The 15,217-nt window shown below is 42.4% G+C and overlaps 1 protein-coding gene across 4 annotated transcripts in view; it reads right to left on the reverse strand.

Annotated features, from left to right (window-relative positions):
• chd6 (chromodomain helicase DNA binding protein 6) overlaps window positions 1–15,217 on the reverse strand; it is a 168,303-nt gene that overhangs the window by 40,400 nt on the left and 112,686 nt on the right. For all 4 annotated transcript variants that reach the window (XM_050037647.1, XM_050037645.1, XM_050037646.1 and 1 more), the window contains exons 14-25: window positions 11,684–11,860; window positions 10,997–11,140; window positions 10,567–10,665; window positions 8,581–8,737; window positions 7,185–7,395; window positions 6,843–7,038; window positions 6,134–6,298; window positions 5,300–5,479; window positions 4,702–4,812; window positions 2,677–2,879; window positions 1,554–1,634; window positions 1,219–1,337 (exon numbers count right to left, since the gene is read on the reverse strand). In XM_050037647.1, coding sequence (XP_049893604.1) covers window positions 1,219–1,337; window positions 1,554–1,634; window positions 2,677–2,879; window positions 4,702–4,812; window positions 5,300–5,479; window positions 6,134–6,298; window positions 6,843–7,038; window positions 7,185–7,395; window positions 8,581–8,737; window positions 10,567–10,665; window positions 10,997–11,140; window positions 11,684–11,860 — 1,843 coding nt within the window. The remainder of the gene's footprint in view (window positions 1–1,218; window positions 1,338–1,553; window positions 1,635–2,676; window positions 2,880–4,701; window positions 4,813–5,299; window positions 5,480–6,133; window positions 6,299–6,842; window positions 7,039–7,184; window positions 7,396–8,580; window positions 8,738–10,566; window positions 10,666–10,996; window positions 11,141–11,683; window positions 11,861–15,217) is intronic.

Below are 15,217 nucleotides of genomic sequence, written 5' to 3' on the forward strand. Positions count from 1 at the left end.
ATCAAGACTTTTGTGGCTCCAGAGGGAGCTATGAGGAAATCTGGAAAATGTCACCTGAGTCAGCATCGGCTGGGTCTGAAGACTACAAGTTTAAAAATGAATAAAACCTGAAGGTGTGGAGTTCAAAGAAGTGAGCTCATCACTCTGCCTGAGTCTAGTGGTCAGAAGCTAAATTAGCCACACAACCAAATCTCAGACTGAACTCTTGGTGGTTGCTGCACTGTGGGTAATCTAGACATGTGGATTGCAGGTGTGGAATAATAAAAAGATGATCTCAGGTTCTGCTGCATCAGTTTTCATCCTTTTTCTTAACTGTATGTTGTGTTATAGCAGTACAATGCTCAAACTGTGGAGTACTCTTTCAGTGCTAACTGCAGTGGTGGAGTATAACGACATGGGCAAACATTTACTGGTGTAATGGTACGCAAAAATGACAGCTCAGTGCACGATTGGTACAGCGAGAAAAAATAAATGAATACATTACTGTTCATTTACTTAGAACAGACAGTAGTGTAAGTGTCAAAGACAGACCAATCAATCCAGTGATCAGCACATCTGGGTGATGGCGTCAGATGTGCGTTAGCATTAGGGATGAGCGAGAACAACCTTAATCTGTATCTGTAATTGTTCAAACAACTAAATTATCTGTGTCCCTATCTGTACTCGGAGTGGGCGGGCTTTAAGAAGGAAGCGGGGAGAGTTTAAATCAAACGTGGGTGGGGCCTAATATGGCTTGATCAGAAGTTGCTATAGTTATTATTAATTCAAGAACTATTTACAGAACATTATTCAGATTGTACTTGATCACAGGTCATCACAAGTACAGATTTTGACACATTCTACTCATACGATATGTGTCCTCGTAAATATTAAATTATCTGTACCGTATACTCGTTTAATCCGAATACTCTGCTCCACCCTAGTTAGCATGCTTGATGTGTTCCCATTCACAGACCCTACAATGGTAAACCAACGGCGTCACACTGTCCGTGTCTTAAACACAGTTCACTCTCCGTCACTACTGTCGCTGACAAGGAATCCTCGGGAGGTTCTTCCAGCACCGGCTTTTCACTTGCATTACACATTACATGCATCAGTCTATACTGTCTATTCTGCATGCAGTGAACCATGACCTGAGCACCATAGTTCCCAGTACATATACACAAACAGTTACAGCCCCACTAACATTACAGTGCAAGTAAAGAGTGAAATGCTAACCAGAGTGATTTAGCAGCGCCTGGTCCTGGCCTTCCTTTGTGGGTGTAATCAGATCCCAGATGAAGCTCTTGATCTTGTCATCACCTTTGTAGTGTCTCAGGCAGTAAACCAGCAGAGCCCTGCAGCACAGAAAAGATGGTCTTAAAATATTTGCCATGTTTTTATGTTCACATGACAACAGCGATGTTTGCAGGTATATTTTTGGGATATTACAGCTCTGACCCTGGTGTCCTGTTGCTTGCGTGACATTTTTATCGTTACACTCCTTGTAAATCATTCTGGCATTTCAGAATCTCTGTAGAGTAAAATTATATAAAAAGACTTGCTCTACTTACCTACAGATCACCTCCATGTCTCTCTCTGCCAGGTGCCATTTGAATCGACCGTGGTTTAGGATGTCCTTCCACCGACCCCAGCTGGAGAGACCCAGTGGTGAATGGAGAGGGAAGTGAAAATGTAGACAGGGAACAACGCAGAAATAAATAAATACAGCAGCGATAAACATTAAACAATAACTGTCTGATCACAGAGTAAAGAATTTATTGTCTTCACTTCAAACCACAGGGAAGTTTGCTCTGGTGTATTTTGCCTCATTTATGTTTGCAACACACCAACCTTGTAAACAAAAAAATATATGCGCTCACAAGTAGCTTTTTATTGGACTGAGCATCAGTTTGCTGTCATCCCACAAGGTTTAAGACTCTGGCTGCTGGGAGTGAGGGATGTGTGTTCAGAGCGTTAAGAGAGAAATGAAAAAGAGTCGCTTTTAACATGGTTGGTCATTTTTCTGTTTTGTTATGCTGCGCAGCCCAAGGACGAGGTACTGCCGGCAATCAGATGTCAACTTGAGAGCATTTCTACTCACACTTAAAGTACAAGACCTTCAACACCACAGAGAGAGACTTCAGCTCATTCAAAACTCTGCAGCTCAGCTATGAACCAGAACCAAGAGGTAGGAGCACATCAGGCCAGTCTGAGCTGCTCGGTGCTGACTTCCCGTTACATTTAAAATTGATTTTAAGCTCCTCCTCCTTGTATACAAAGCCCTGCATGGGCCGGGACCGAGCTACATTGCTAACTCCCTTGTTCACTATTTGCCTCCAAGAACACCGCACTCATCTGCTGCTGGTTTATTGGAGGTTCCCATCAACAGCCGGAAGAAGATCAGGGATGCAGCCTTTGTCAATTACGCCCCAAAGCTATGGAACACACTACCTATAGATATCAGGGAAGCTAGCTCGCTAAATATTTTTAAAAGAAAGTTAAAAACATATCTGTTCACTTTAGCCTTTATCCAGCTCAGCAACCTCAGACACAACCTGCCTTTGCGCCCTTGAATGTTGGCACAGAGTAGGCACAAGAGTAGCACCCAGCACCTGAACCCTTGCTTTCCAGACGGTTAAAGACGCGGCATGTGTATAGCCCTTAAATGTGCAGCCATGACGTCTCATGTCGTACCCGAAGATAAGCAGGTTCTTCTCAACCCGGAAGCACTCTGCACGGAGGTACCGCCGGGTGCGTTCGCCCAGGCGGCGAGTCCGACACGGCCGCTCCTCTGAGTCACTGTCCAGCTCTGAGAACTCCATCAGCTCGTCATCTTCAAAGGAGTTGTAGTGGCGCGTCTGTTTCCTCACCCGCGGCGTGTCAATCACCAAGGACTCCTGGATGAGAGAGACAACAGTGAAAGCTAGACTTTGTAGTGACAAGATGAAGCAGGTGAGGAGAGAGCTGTCCAAGTTTTTATCCTCTGGTTGGATTCATAAGAGAAGGACACCTGAGGAGAGACTAAAAAAAACACACCAACACACACACACACACACACACACGACTTCTGTTCGCTGGGGGTGTGAATTATTAGGGATTCAAGGCACGACTCATGGTCCACACACACACACGAGGTATGAAGACAGTAGCAGTGCTCAGTGTGCAATCTGCTTCATTCATTAAGGCAGTCCATCTGTTACGAGGGGGAGGGGAGGGGAGGGAAAAGGGAAGGAAGAGTGGGATTCCTTTATCCTCATTCCCATTCTGCCCTTGTTTACTCTTTTCCCAGTTTGGGAGCTCAGCTTAAATTCCCCTCCCTCCATCTTTGTGTTCACTAACTTGGAACAGATCCATTTTTCTTTCCAAGCCTTGTGTTGTTCCTCATCTCACTTTCTCATCCTTCCTTCATCTTACCTTTACAAGACGGCATTACTCGTGCTCAGTAGTTAAAGCTCACTATTGGTCCTGTTTGCCCTTCAATGTCCTAATTTTTTTGCTCCCTTCTCTGTCACTTTCTTCTTTTTATCTCCTTCATTATTATAATCATGCATGTGCTTGTGTGTGTGAGTGTGTGAGTAAATGTGTAATTGTGTGTATCTGTTTGTCCACAGCTGATGTCACAAACTACTGGACCAATCAGCCTAATAGTTTGTGTGCACATTTGTGACTGTATGTTGAAGGACCTCGAGAGGTTGTGGTGATTCGTAATTGTTAAAAAATGGTTTTCTATCGTCACTGACTGCTGACTCCTCACTCCTCTTAACCGACCGGTAGGGGCCGCTTAAAACAACAAGCTTTACCATTGGTTGCAGGACACATTTTGGCCTTTGTTGCTGCTCTAAAACCGACATCCATAAAAAAAAGTTTGGACCCATTATGAACCCAAGGACCTGCAGATAAATTCCACACCCCATATGTTATGATCTACTAAAGTCGGACACGTTGCTTGATTAATTAGTCCACGTTTTGTTATCCTCACTGCCATCTTGACTGTAAGGGAGCCAGGAGGGACAGTTCCACCAGGCGCAACTCTCCACCTGGTTTTGTTCCGTTTGCCGCAGGGCGTCATACCACTTTGGGGGAGCGTTTCACCTGCTTGATTTTGTAGACTTGGTTGATTTGGTCATTTTCCCTTGACATATATAATTAAATGGTTCATTTTTGATTTTTTTTAATTGTGTTGTTGTTTCCTGCTTTGTTGTGCTGTCGCCTACAGACAAAGTTAATATCATTCTAAGTCCAGTTAAGAACGACATCAATCAAAGATTTGTGGCTTTGTTTCAGTTACTTTAAATATATTTATCCTCATAATTATATGATATCTTTTGAAACACGGCCACTGGAATTACAAGAATTGTCTAGAGTGGCTGCAATCAGCTTGGGAAGCTTGAACGCAGCCGCCTGGTGGAGACTGCACTCTACATCGTCTTGTTTTCTGTCCCTTTTCTTTGAAACCCCTCTACTTCTTTTTGTTCCTTTCCTCCTCTCGTTGGTTAAGATTCTCAGTCATCTAGTTCATGGTAATCTTAAGCGTTATATCACAGGTTTCACCTCTCATTCAAGAGGCGTCTTGAGTACAGAACTGAAGGACTCTTGGATAAAAGGTCAAACGTCTTCAAGAAACTCAAGCAAATCCAGTTTCCTACAATATAGCACTTAAGACTTTCCTCCTCTCTGGCTCTCATTCTTAAATCTGTTCTTTCTTCCATCTCTCTGTACCTTCTCTGATTTGGAGTCGATCTCCACCTCAGCAATCTTGGCCCATTTCTGCCAGAAGTTGGGGTCGTCCAGAGAAATGTCCGTTCTGTTACCAGATGAGATGAAACTGGCCTGAGGAAAGAAAAACAGAAGGAATCAGTGAGAAAAAAATTGAAAAAATAGAGTCAGATTCTGGTTGATGTTAACTGGGCTTTGACAGATGATGGCGTTCAACCAAATGTTTTGACTGAAGCTAAAATGTTTTTCGTATCCTCACATTTGATCTTCATGCCAAAATATTCAAAGTATTCAGTGTGTCCTCCAAAAGGCGTCTGAAACAGGATTTAGACTAAGGGACAAGATAAATCACCATTTGAAGCCACAATACCAACTGTCCATCTAATTTAAGACCTTCATTATAACAACCACTTCACACTGAACATGAAATATACATCTACAAGGTCACACCAATGTATACATATGATGTACAATGTATTAAACATCTCGTGCTGTAATTTTCTCGATAATATTACACCCTTTTCCTTCATTAGATCGATGTGTTGTAGTCGTTTGGGGGTTTGTGAATGGATTATTTTACTTAATGTTTCAGGATTTCTACCTTAGCGAACGTGGAGCCTTTCCCTTCAGACTGGATGGTGATGGTCTGAGTTCGTCTCTGCAGTATCTGATCGATGTCTTCTTCACAGAACTTGGAGCCCTCGTCTTCTTCGTCCATCAGTGCTCCGTACGCTCCTTTTTTCAACAAATCCTCCACTTCTAGCTTAGAAAGCTGCTGCACCTGTAGTAACAGACAACCCCAAGAATTTTTCTTCGATTTATATCTGACCAACGTACAACTGGAACATTGTGACACTGACCAAACCCCTCAAAGAATCTTACATACATTATAACTAGGGATTGTTGTGAACATCCAACAAATTTCTCCTTTAAAAAAAACTGTATTTGAAAAACGTTTCTCACCTAAAAACTAAAATTTACAAATTAACGTTTGAACACATGATGAGAACTATAGCATTTACCCTTGCCCAATATTAATTTTTATTGAACAGAGATTGAAGGCATCATAATGTTATTCAATGCGACCTCTTTCGGCCATTTGTTGTTTACCATGTGGCGTTGTCAGGGAAACATCTGCTGACACATCAATGGTGAGTTTACTGCGTTCTTTTGTCCCTGGGAGGATCTGTTCATCCCAAACACGATTTCTATTGTCCCCCCGGACGACACGACAACGTTTGTCTCAAGCCCTGCTTTTTAGCCGGTGTCAAATTGATGCGATACAACAGAAAAACATCGGCCTCTGTTATCAGTGAATGTCATCTTATTCGCCAACAAAGCGAGTATCGGCTGATGCTGATGTTTACCCAATAAATTGGTGAATCTCTAAACGTAACATTCAACAGCCTGACGGTGTCTAATGAGACTCTCTTACCCCGTTGAGGCTTCCCTTGCGGTTGATGTCTTGGAGGACAGCTTTGTCCAATCCCAGCTTCAGACTGGCTTTGTCAAACATTTCCCTCTCGTACGAGTTCCTCGTGATCAGCCTGTAGACTTTAACTGCTTTGCTCTGACCAATCCGGTGGCAGCGTGCCTGGGCCTGACGTGGAGCAAGTCAGAGACAGATGTTCAGCATAAAAACAGTATAATGCATTGTGAATGTGAACGCAGTCAGACATTAGAATGGTGTTGGATGCATTTGCACAGTGTTGATGTGTTATTTGAACATGTGATGTGAGCCAACCTGACTGGGGTTACAAAGCTTTAATACATATATGAAAAATATTGTTAACATGGAAGCAAAAGCTTGTTGTTGTGGATTTACAGGCTGACAGAGAAGACATGCAGCAAAGGGCTGCAGATTAGAATCAAATCCACAGCTGCTGCGGCAAAGAGATAGCCTTTGTAAACAGGGCGCCTGCTCTACCAGGTGAGCTACTCAGTGCCCCAAAAAACTTATTTTTCACTTTTTTTTTAGGTAAGTCCTGAGAACACTTCCACCAAGCACAAGTGGGTTAAGTTGTTTAACACCTGACAGTCTCGTCTCTTCAGCAGAACTACAGTACGTATTGATAAAACTGACGTCATCCACCTGTATGTGATGTAACAGAATATAATGTCATCTCTTCAAGCTCTCTGCTCACCTGCAGGTCATTCTGAGGGTTCCAGTCGGAGTCGAAGATGATGCAGGTGTCTGCAGCTGTCAGGTTGATTCCCAGCCCTCCGGCTCTGGTGCACAGCAGGAAAACGAAGCGGTCTGAGTCGGGTTTGCAGAACCTGTCGATGGCCGCCTGCCGCAGGTTCCCTCGCACGCGACCGTCAATGCGTTCGTATGTGTAGCTGAAGAAAACACACAGAAATGCCTTCATTATGTCAGGCGTAATAAATGTATCTTTACAATCCTCTCCTTTCTGCCAGATATTTTTATTTACATGCTTTGTTTATCTCTCCTAAATCTCCATTCTGTTTCTGTGACCCCTCCTCACCGTCTCTGTATGAGGTAGTCCTCCATGATGTCCAGACAGCGCACCATCTGGGAGAAGACCAGGACTTTGTGTCCCCCGGCCAGCAGTTTGGGCAGCAGCTTGTCAATCAGCACCAGTTTACCAGCTGCCTGAATCATGGCCTGCAGCTGGAAGTCCATGGCGTCTGGACTGTAGACCTTCCTGAAACTTTCCAGAATCTTCTCCTCCGCTCCTGAAAGACAAGAAGAGAGCGGTTAGAGAGAGGGATAGGGTTGCAGCAGTGTTCCAGGTTCAAGGCATACTGTGAAATCAAAATTGACAGTTATCATACCGTGTACATTTACTTAACTCGGATATTGAATTATGTAATGTAAATGCAACTGATCGGAGAATTTAACCTTCATTTTGTTATTTTCCAAAGGAAGATGTTGGGCTGTTGGTGAGCATCTTTCGCCTTAATCAGCATGGTGTGTCCCACCGTGTTTTCTTTTAGTAGATTCAGCATGATGAATCAGTGTCTACGATAGCGAGCCTATCAGTGAATGAAGTCACTCTGACTTGCAGTTCAGCTCAGAGAAGAAAAACGGAAGTGAGGAAAGTAAACAAAAAGCTAAAGTCAAGAGGGAGTGAGATTGAAACGAACTTGTTACATAAGGTCAGATTATTTTTCTTTAGCCATTGAGCTCTTCAGCAGAAACATTTTGTGATGCTTTGTCCTGTAAACACTGGATTGGATTTTGTTGTGTATGTGCTAACTGGCTACCTAGCATCAAGGCAGTCTTCCAGTTTGCCTTTTAAAATGACAAATACAGACGACCACTGTCTGCTAGTGTGGAGAGTTATTCCGCCCCATGCAGGCGCAGAATGTGCGTGATGGTTGGCCACCAGCTGTAGTCTTTGCAGTGTGTTCATGTGCAACTTTTTGGCAACCCAACAGTCTGCTTTTGTTGCTGCTAGTTCCCGGTTCGGTGTGTATGGGCCTTAATACTGTGAAACCGTGATATTTTCTGAGACGGTTAACCCACCGTGAAAATCTCATACCGTTGCAACCCGAGAAGTTTCAGACTGCTGAGATAGAGGAATGGAGAGGGCGGTAATTAACTGCAAATAAAATAATTAATTTCTTGGTGTCATTCTCTCTCACCATCGCAGTTTCTAATTTTCTTCGTTCCCACTGCCTGTTGGTTGAACAAATGTTACTGTTGCAAAGCAGCGCCGTGTAATTACAGTTCCTTAATTAATTGCTCATTATTACTGATGTGTCATTAAAGAGGCTCACTTACAACCAGGGAAGAACAAGGTTAATGACTGGAAACTATGGGTGATTCCAGCATTCAAGGAGTCCTTTTCTGTGTGTGCGTGTGTGTGTGCGTGTGTGTGTGTGTGTGTGTGTGTGTGTGTGTGTGTGTGCGCTCACCTGTGATAAGGTAAGGGTGGTTGCAGCACTTGCGGAGCTCCATCATGGTGTTAATGAGGTTGGGCATGTTGTGCTGGTTTGCTCCTTTGGACAGGAAGGAAAAATTCTTCTCTAAGATGGCTCGGTAATATTTCTTTTGAATGTTGGTCAGCTCCACCTGCAGGAGGAACACCACAAGAAGGAAAACAGTCCAGCTTTAGTTTGGTATACAGGCAGGTGATACGTAAGGTTACTTCTGTTGTTTGTTGTCTCCACCTCGTATCTAACGACTTAGCAGTTACAGTTAATCATACATTACGTTGTGATTTCCATAGTGGAATATTAGACATTACCAAAACCATCCGATCATCAATTTATAGTATTTACAACTTGTTTTTCGGATGGCTGACATGCATACATTCATATTCACGACTGAGGGCAATGTTAGAATTTCTGGTTCACCTAACCTGCACCTGTTTGATCTCAGCATCCTTTAGCCATGAGGCAGAGTTTCAGCCAGTGTATCACAAGCCCTGCAGCCCGCCTGCTCTAAACTGACCCCCAACCTGGCTCACGCATCAGGGAACTTTCTAAGATGTCTGTTTAAGATGTTTCTTAAACTACAGTAGCCTGGAGAGTAAAGACAAACACCCTGCTGACGTAACAATGAACAGTGATGGAAATTAAACTGACTGCACACACGCACGCACACAGTCGCCAGCCTCTGACCTCATGACAGCCGTAGCTGCAACACTTAGCTTGCTAGTATAATGTTAACAGGTAGCCAATGTTTAACTGTTTGATGTTAACTTTAACATTACAGTAAACTCTAATGAGTCAGCAGCTCACCTCTGTGTTTTCAGTGAGTGAGCTGATTATAACATTATGTTACGTTAACTATGAGGGGCCAAAATTTCGCAACAGCTCAAATCATGTTACTAAAGTTGAGCAATTTCTCACCAACTTCCTGATAATGCTGCTCCTCTCCCCATGACAGCTACATCTACAAAAATCTTTTTGTCCTCCTATTTCAGTCACTCAAACCACGTACACACCAAAGCTTCATCATATTCCACCTGCATATGAGACCAAATGCTACTGTTTGTCCTGAAAACGTATTTTAATTTAACTTAGCTGCATTGATAGCATCAAAATCAAATCAAAGTGTGTCGTTGGCCCCTGTCAAAAGTTACTCGCAACCTGGCCTCCCAACTTTTCTGGGGTAAACCCTCTGAGGCTACAGTGTCAATGTAATTAAATCTTTTTTTTTTTTTTTTTTTTTTTTTTAAATTTAAGTTTTTATTACTTTTAAAGGCTTGGTACATGGCATGTATATTATTTTCCGGGCATAAAATATTTTTTACAATATTGAGGTGGACTCCAGTACATGAAGAAAGAAATAACAAATAACTCCAAAAGGAAAGAGAAGAAAACAAACAACCAATGAAAACATGTCACCCATATGTCCTCACGCATCACTCTACAGGGTCACATGATCACAGAGCAAGTTCATAATTCTGTAGGGTTATCTTCCATTTTGATACGAGTCCATAACCAGTCACCAGGGAGACGCTCCTTTCTCCTGATCTCCATTTATTCTACTGAGCAAACATCCATAAGATGCTGTTTCCGTCATTGCATTAACCCATTCTTTCAATGTAGGTCTTTTGTTGTCATCAAGTGTCTTAGAATAACTCAACAGACATTTATTAGTATAATTATGGTTATGAATTAGTTATTAATTTAATTAGAATTTAATTTAGAATTTAGTTGTGTTTAAGAACATGTTAAATATGATGAAATAAAACTCATGTGTTAAAGACGAGTGATTCTGATTAAAAAAAACAGTAATAATCTGATTTTCGCACTTATAACTGGAGCGACCTTCATGAAGCTTTTGTCATGATATTAATAAATCATTCAGCCAAAACAGCAGGAAGCAGCAGAGAAGTTCTTTCTTTCTTTTCATACACGCACACGCACACACACACACACACACAGTCATACCTCTATGATGGTCTCCTCTTTAGGCGCCAGGTTTTTTTCCACATCGTCCTTCAGCCTCCTCAACATCATGGGCTTCAGAATGGCCTGAAGCTTCTTCACCTGTTGCACAGAACACAGGAGGAGGCGGGAATGTGATATAAATGCAAATGCTACATACAGACTTTTTTTTTGCTTTTCTGGAGAAAAGCATCTTTCTTCATCTTTATGTCCACACTGAACGTGTTTGTCTAAATCCAGTGTCTTACTGCTTTGGGAAAAGAAAAGGACAAGAGCAAATAAAACACAGCTGATGTCAAACAACACAACAAAAGACACAGAGCTTCAGAGAAAGGAAGCAATGTTTGGATGCATTTACGATAAACACCACTACTTCCTGTGGCTGCTTTTCACAGTCTGCGGTGTGCATCTACATGAACTTATCTCAGCGTACCTGTTCATCTGTTTTGAGGTCTCCAAATTCTTCCAGGAAGGTGCTCTCTGAAGGAAACTGCAGTGGCTCCAGGAAATTCAACAGGCTGAACAACTCCTCCACTGAGTTCTGCAGAGGGGTTCCTGTCAGCAGAACCTTGTGTTCCTGTGAGAAACATGGACAGAGTTCTCTTTAAAAAAAAATGCTATGTATCAAACAGAATCTGCTGCTTCTAATACTATTTAGTCAAACTCAACTGAAAAAATAATTCAATGGGGTTTATTAAAACAAGAAGGGATGGCAGAGAAGATACACACTCACCAATGTAGCTGGGCTGGACTGCCACAAAAAGGTCCACACATTTATTTAAGATATCAAACATTTTTTTGCACTTTGAGCGCCTGTCTTTTTGTGCATGGATGTCCTAAATAAACTGACAATTTCTTGCATTGATCTCAGCCTGTGGGCCTTTTTGTGTCTCTGCCGTCCTTTCTTGTTTGTCTGTCGTACCAGTGCACCCAAGACAAACTTTTTTGTTGCCCCGAGTAGGTGCAGTTTCACAGCAGCCCTAAGACTTTGCAGTTTATCAAAACAATCTTTTCACAGGAGAGGAGAGGCTGAGAGAACAAGATTCCTATAGCTGCGATGTTAAACACAAAACATACAGTACATTCAGACACACACACGCATACACACAGACTAACTGACCAGGTTCATGAGCTTGAGTCCCTCCAGCAGTTTGCAGTTCCTGTTTTTCAGGCGGTGGGCTTCGTCGATCACGACACAGCGCCAGTGGAGCTTCTTCAGCTCCGGACAGTCGGCCATGATCATCTCAAAAGTAGTGATCACCCCATGAAACTTCAGAATACCTGGGATGGTGTTACCCTGAGAAAGGCACATTTAAACATTCATATCAGGGAAGCAGAAAGCCGAAGTCAAAACTACTAGCCGCTAATGACACCTTAATCTGAGACTGGACATGTGGTAAAAAGAAACTTGTTATGACAGTGAATATTTAAATAACTGCACAGCTGAAATGCTCCATAAAATAAAAATGTTAAGGACGCTGATCACTCGACGGTCAGAAATGGAGCCACGCTGCAGGGAGAGTGAAGGAGAGGGAAAAAGAGGTCAGTGTGAAAGAGAGAGACATGACGATTGCGTGATGGATGTCTGTCACACCCTGAGTGTTAAACACACTGCAACAGTCCCCAAGGACGGAGGATGGACGGAGAGAGACAGACAGAGAGAGCAACAGTCAGACACAAAACCTGCTAAATCACAGTTTAGTTTTTTCCAGTGAATAATCCTCATTATTTGAAGAACTATTTTGACATCTTGAGGACCAACTACACAAATACAGCTCAACTCAACTATGCCCCTCTATCACAGCTTCTNCACACCCTGAGTGTTAAACACACTGCAACAGTCCCCGAGGACGGAGGATGGACGGAGAGAGACAGACAGAGAGAGCCACAGTCAGACACAAAACCTGCTAAATCACAGTTTAGTTTTTTTCCAGTGAATAATCCTCATTATTTGAAGAACTATTTTGACATCTTGAGGATCGACTACACAAATACAGCTCAACTCAACTATGCCCCTCTATCACAGCTTCTATCACACATCTGCAGAACAGGTCAATCTGAAATGTTCAAGAGTCTCGAAAGGTCAAAGCCTCGACCGTAAATCACTCCAACATGAACTTTTGCTGGTTCAGAACAATCCAAATATTGTCGAGTGTGCTGCGGAGGAGTGGGAGGTCAGCGTGAGAATACAGGAGATCACATCACATTTAATGTGTTAATGTGTTCGCAAATCATCTTGTTTTAAAGCTGTTATGGGGGACTGATTTTGAGGGACAAATTATATACAAAGTAGTGACTATCTGGGTGCCTACTAGCTCACCTGGTAGAGCAGGTGCCCCGTGTACAAAGGCTGTGTCCTTGCTGCAATGGCCACAGGTTCTAATTAAACACACAGCCCTTTGCTGCATGTCGTCCCCATTCTTTCTGCCCCTCTCACACTATATCTGTCCTATCAAATAAAAGCCAAAATTCCCCAAATAAATATCTTCAAAAAAGAAAAGTAGTGACTACCTATATATCACAGTGGCCACTTTCGCATCCTACGTACTTATATTACAAGTGTGATCTTAAAACCAGACACAAGGCTTTCTTTTTTCTCTTTTTTCTGATTGAAAATTATTTGAACCATTACGAACCCAAATCCACCAACTTAAATCTCCAGTGCAGGACCAAAGGCACACACCATCAGGACTGCAAGCTCAAATCTCATTCTGCTCTCACAAATTCATCCCTGCACGCTCTAAAATGTTGACTCCCACACTGAATAGGGCTCAGAATTAATTTTCAGCTTTCTCAAATCTTTTGTCGTCCATGCGCCTCTACAACCTAAAACTACAATATTATAATATCCTCTCTTTAACTCTGCAGACACAGACCTTCATCTCTCTCGACAAGGGTTTGCCTCCACCATTAATTAAAAGGTACACAATAAACCCACAGTGATACAGCTACAAAACATTTAAAGCTTGTGGTGAACTCACTTCTCACTAAATGGATCATTCTCTTAACAATTCTGAACAATTCCGCACTGAATGCAAAGACCTTACATTTGATCCCGCTGAGATTTGATGGAAGAGGTTTCCCTACTCTCCACTACTTATTTAATACAGCAGAAACAGAGAGGGCAGGTTTGCATTAAATCAGCATATGAATTAAACATTTCTTTCATAATCAATTTATTGGTCGATTATATTTCTGATTAAGCAATGCACTGCTGTCAAAACAAAATGTTAGAAATAGTGAAATATATCCATCACAGTATCCTAGAGCTGAAGTCGTCATATTCCATGCTCTGTCCTCCCAACAGCCGAAAACCAAACAATATTCAACTTACATTCATCGCACCCTCACATCTGAAAACTAGAATTACTCCCCCATGCTTGTGCCAGCCTCAGTGAACCAGTCAAGTTGCAGTTACAGTTTGCATCCATGTCTGTGGAGAACATCAATGCTTCACACAGATCTTCCCCCCGGCAGCAGAGAAGCTCTATACAATCAGCACAGTTTCAGGATGAATGTCGCCCGTTCAGTATCTGACTAAATGTCTCCCCTTCTGCTCCTGAGGTATGACGATGAGTAATGGCCAGAAAAGTGTTTTTTTCAGAACATTATGATGTCACGGTGAGGTTGACCCTAGACCTTTTGGATATATGATCACTTCATCATTTTATTAAATTAGATTGTGAGAGATTTTGTCACAATTAGCATATAAATTCTGTCATGGCCAAAGATATGTTTTGTGAGGCCACAGTGATCTTGAGCTTTGACCTTTAACCATCGAGTTCAAATCAGTTCATTCTTGAAGCCAAGTGGACGTTTGTGACAAATTTGAAGAAATTCCATCAAGGCGTTCACAGGAATGAAATGAGACAGACGCAAGGTCACAGTGACCTTTGACCACCATAATCTAAGGTTGCTTTCACACCTGCCCTGTTTGGTTCGGTTCAATTGAACTCAAGTTCGTTTGCCCCCTAAGTGTGGTTCGTTTGGGCAGGTGTGAACACAGCAATCACACTCAGGTGTGCACCAAAACAACCGAACTCTGGTGCGGTTGTTTTGTGGTGAGAAGGTGTTGCGACCTGGATGTGAAGCAACTGCAGTCACATGACACATTGTTTGGGTTAAACATGAGCATGTTACAGTCCTGGAGGATTATTAATGTGCACCTCCTCCTGTACTGCCTTAATATGCACATTCAGCACATCCAATGCATCAAAACATTGTTTTCTAGTTGGAGCCGCGCCTCGTTTTCAAACTGTATGGTTTGACTAAAATGAACAATGACAGCAATATAGTCCACGATGAGCAGCGCTAAAATCAACCTGCGTAGTTGTCCCTCCATTGTGACATTAGAAAGTGTCACATTTATCTTGCAAGTGTACTCTTCTTCAACGTTTGCTTTACTTCCTGGATTTTTCCCACATGGAAATTCTGACCAATCAAGAGCAGCTTTCTCACACAAGGCATTTGATCTGGTCATCTTGTAAATGCTGCCGTGAGAACACGAACCAACTCTAGGCAATTATACAACTTTGGAACAAAATTAGTCCCTGATTCAGACCAAAGGAGACGACTCTAGGTCTGAAAGCAGCCTAAATGTATTGACTCATCGAGAACACTGTCATGAAAAAACATCACCTACAGATGATTCACA

The sequence above is a fragment of the Epinephelus moara genome, chromosome 24 (assembly GCF_006386435.1).
Source record: "Epinephelus moara isolate mb chromosome 24, YSFRI_EMoa_1.0, whole genome shotgun sequence".
Classification (NCBI taxonomy): Eukaryota; Metazoa; Chordata; class Actinopteri; order Perciformes; family Serranidae; genus Epinephelus; species Epinephelus moara.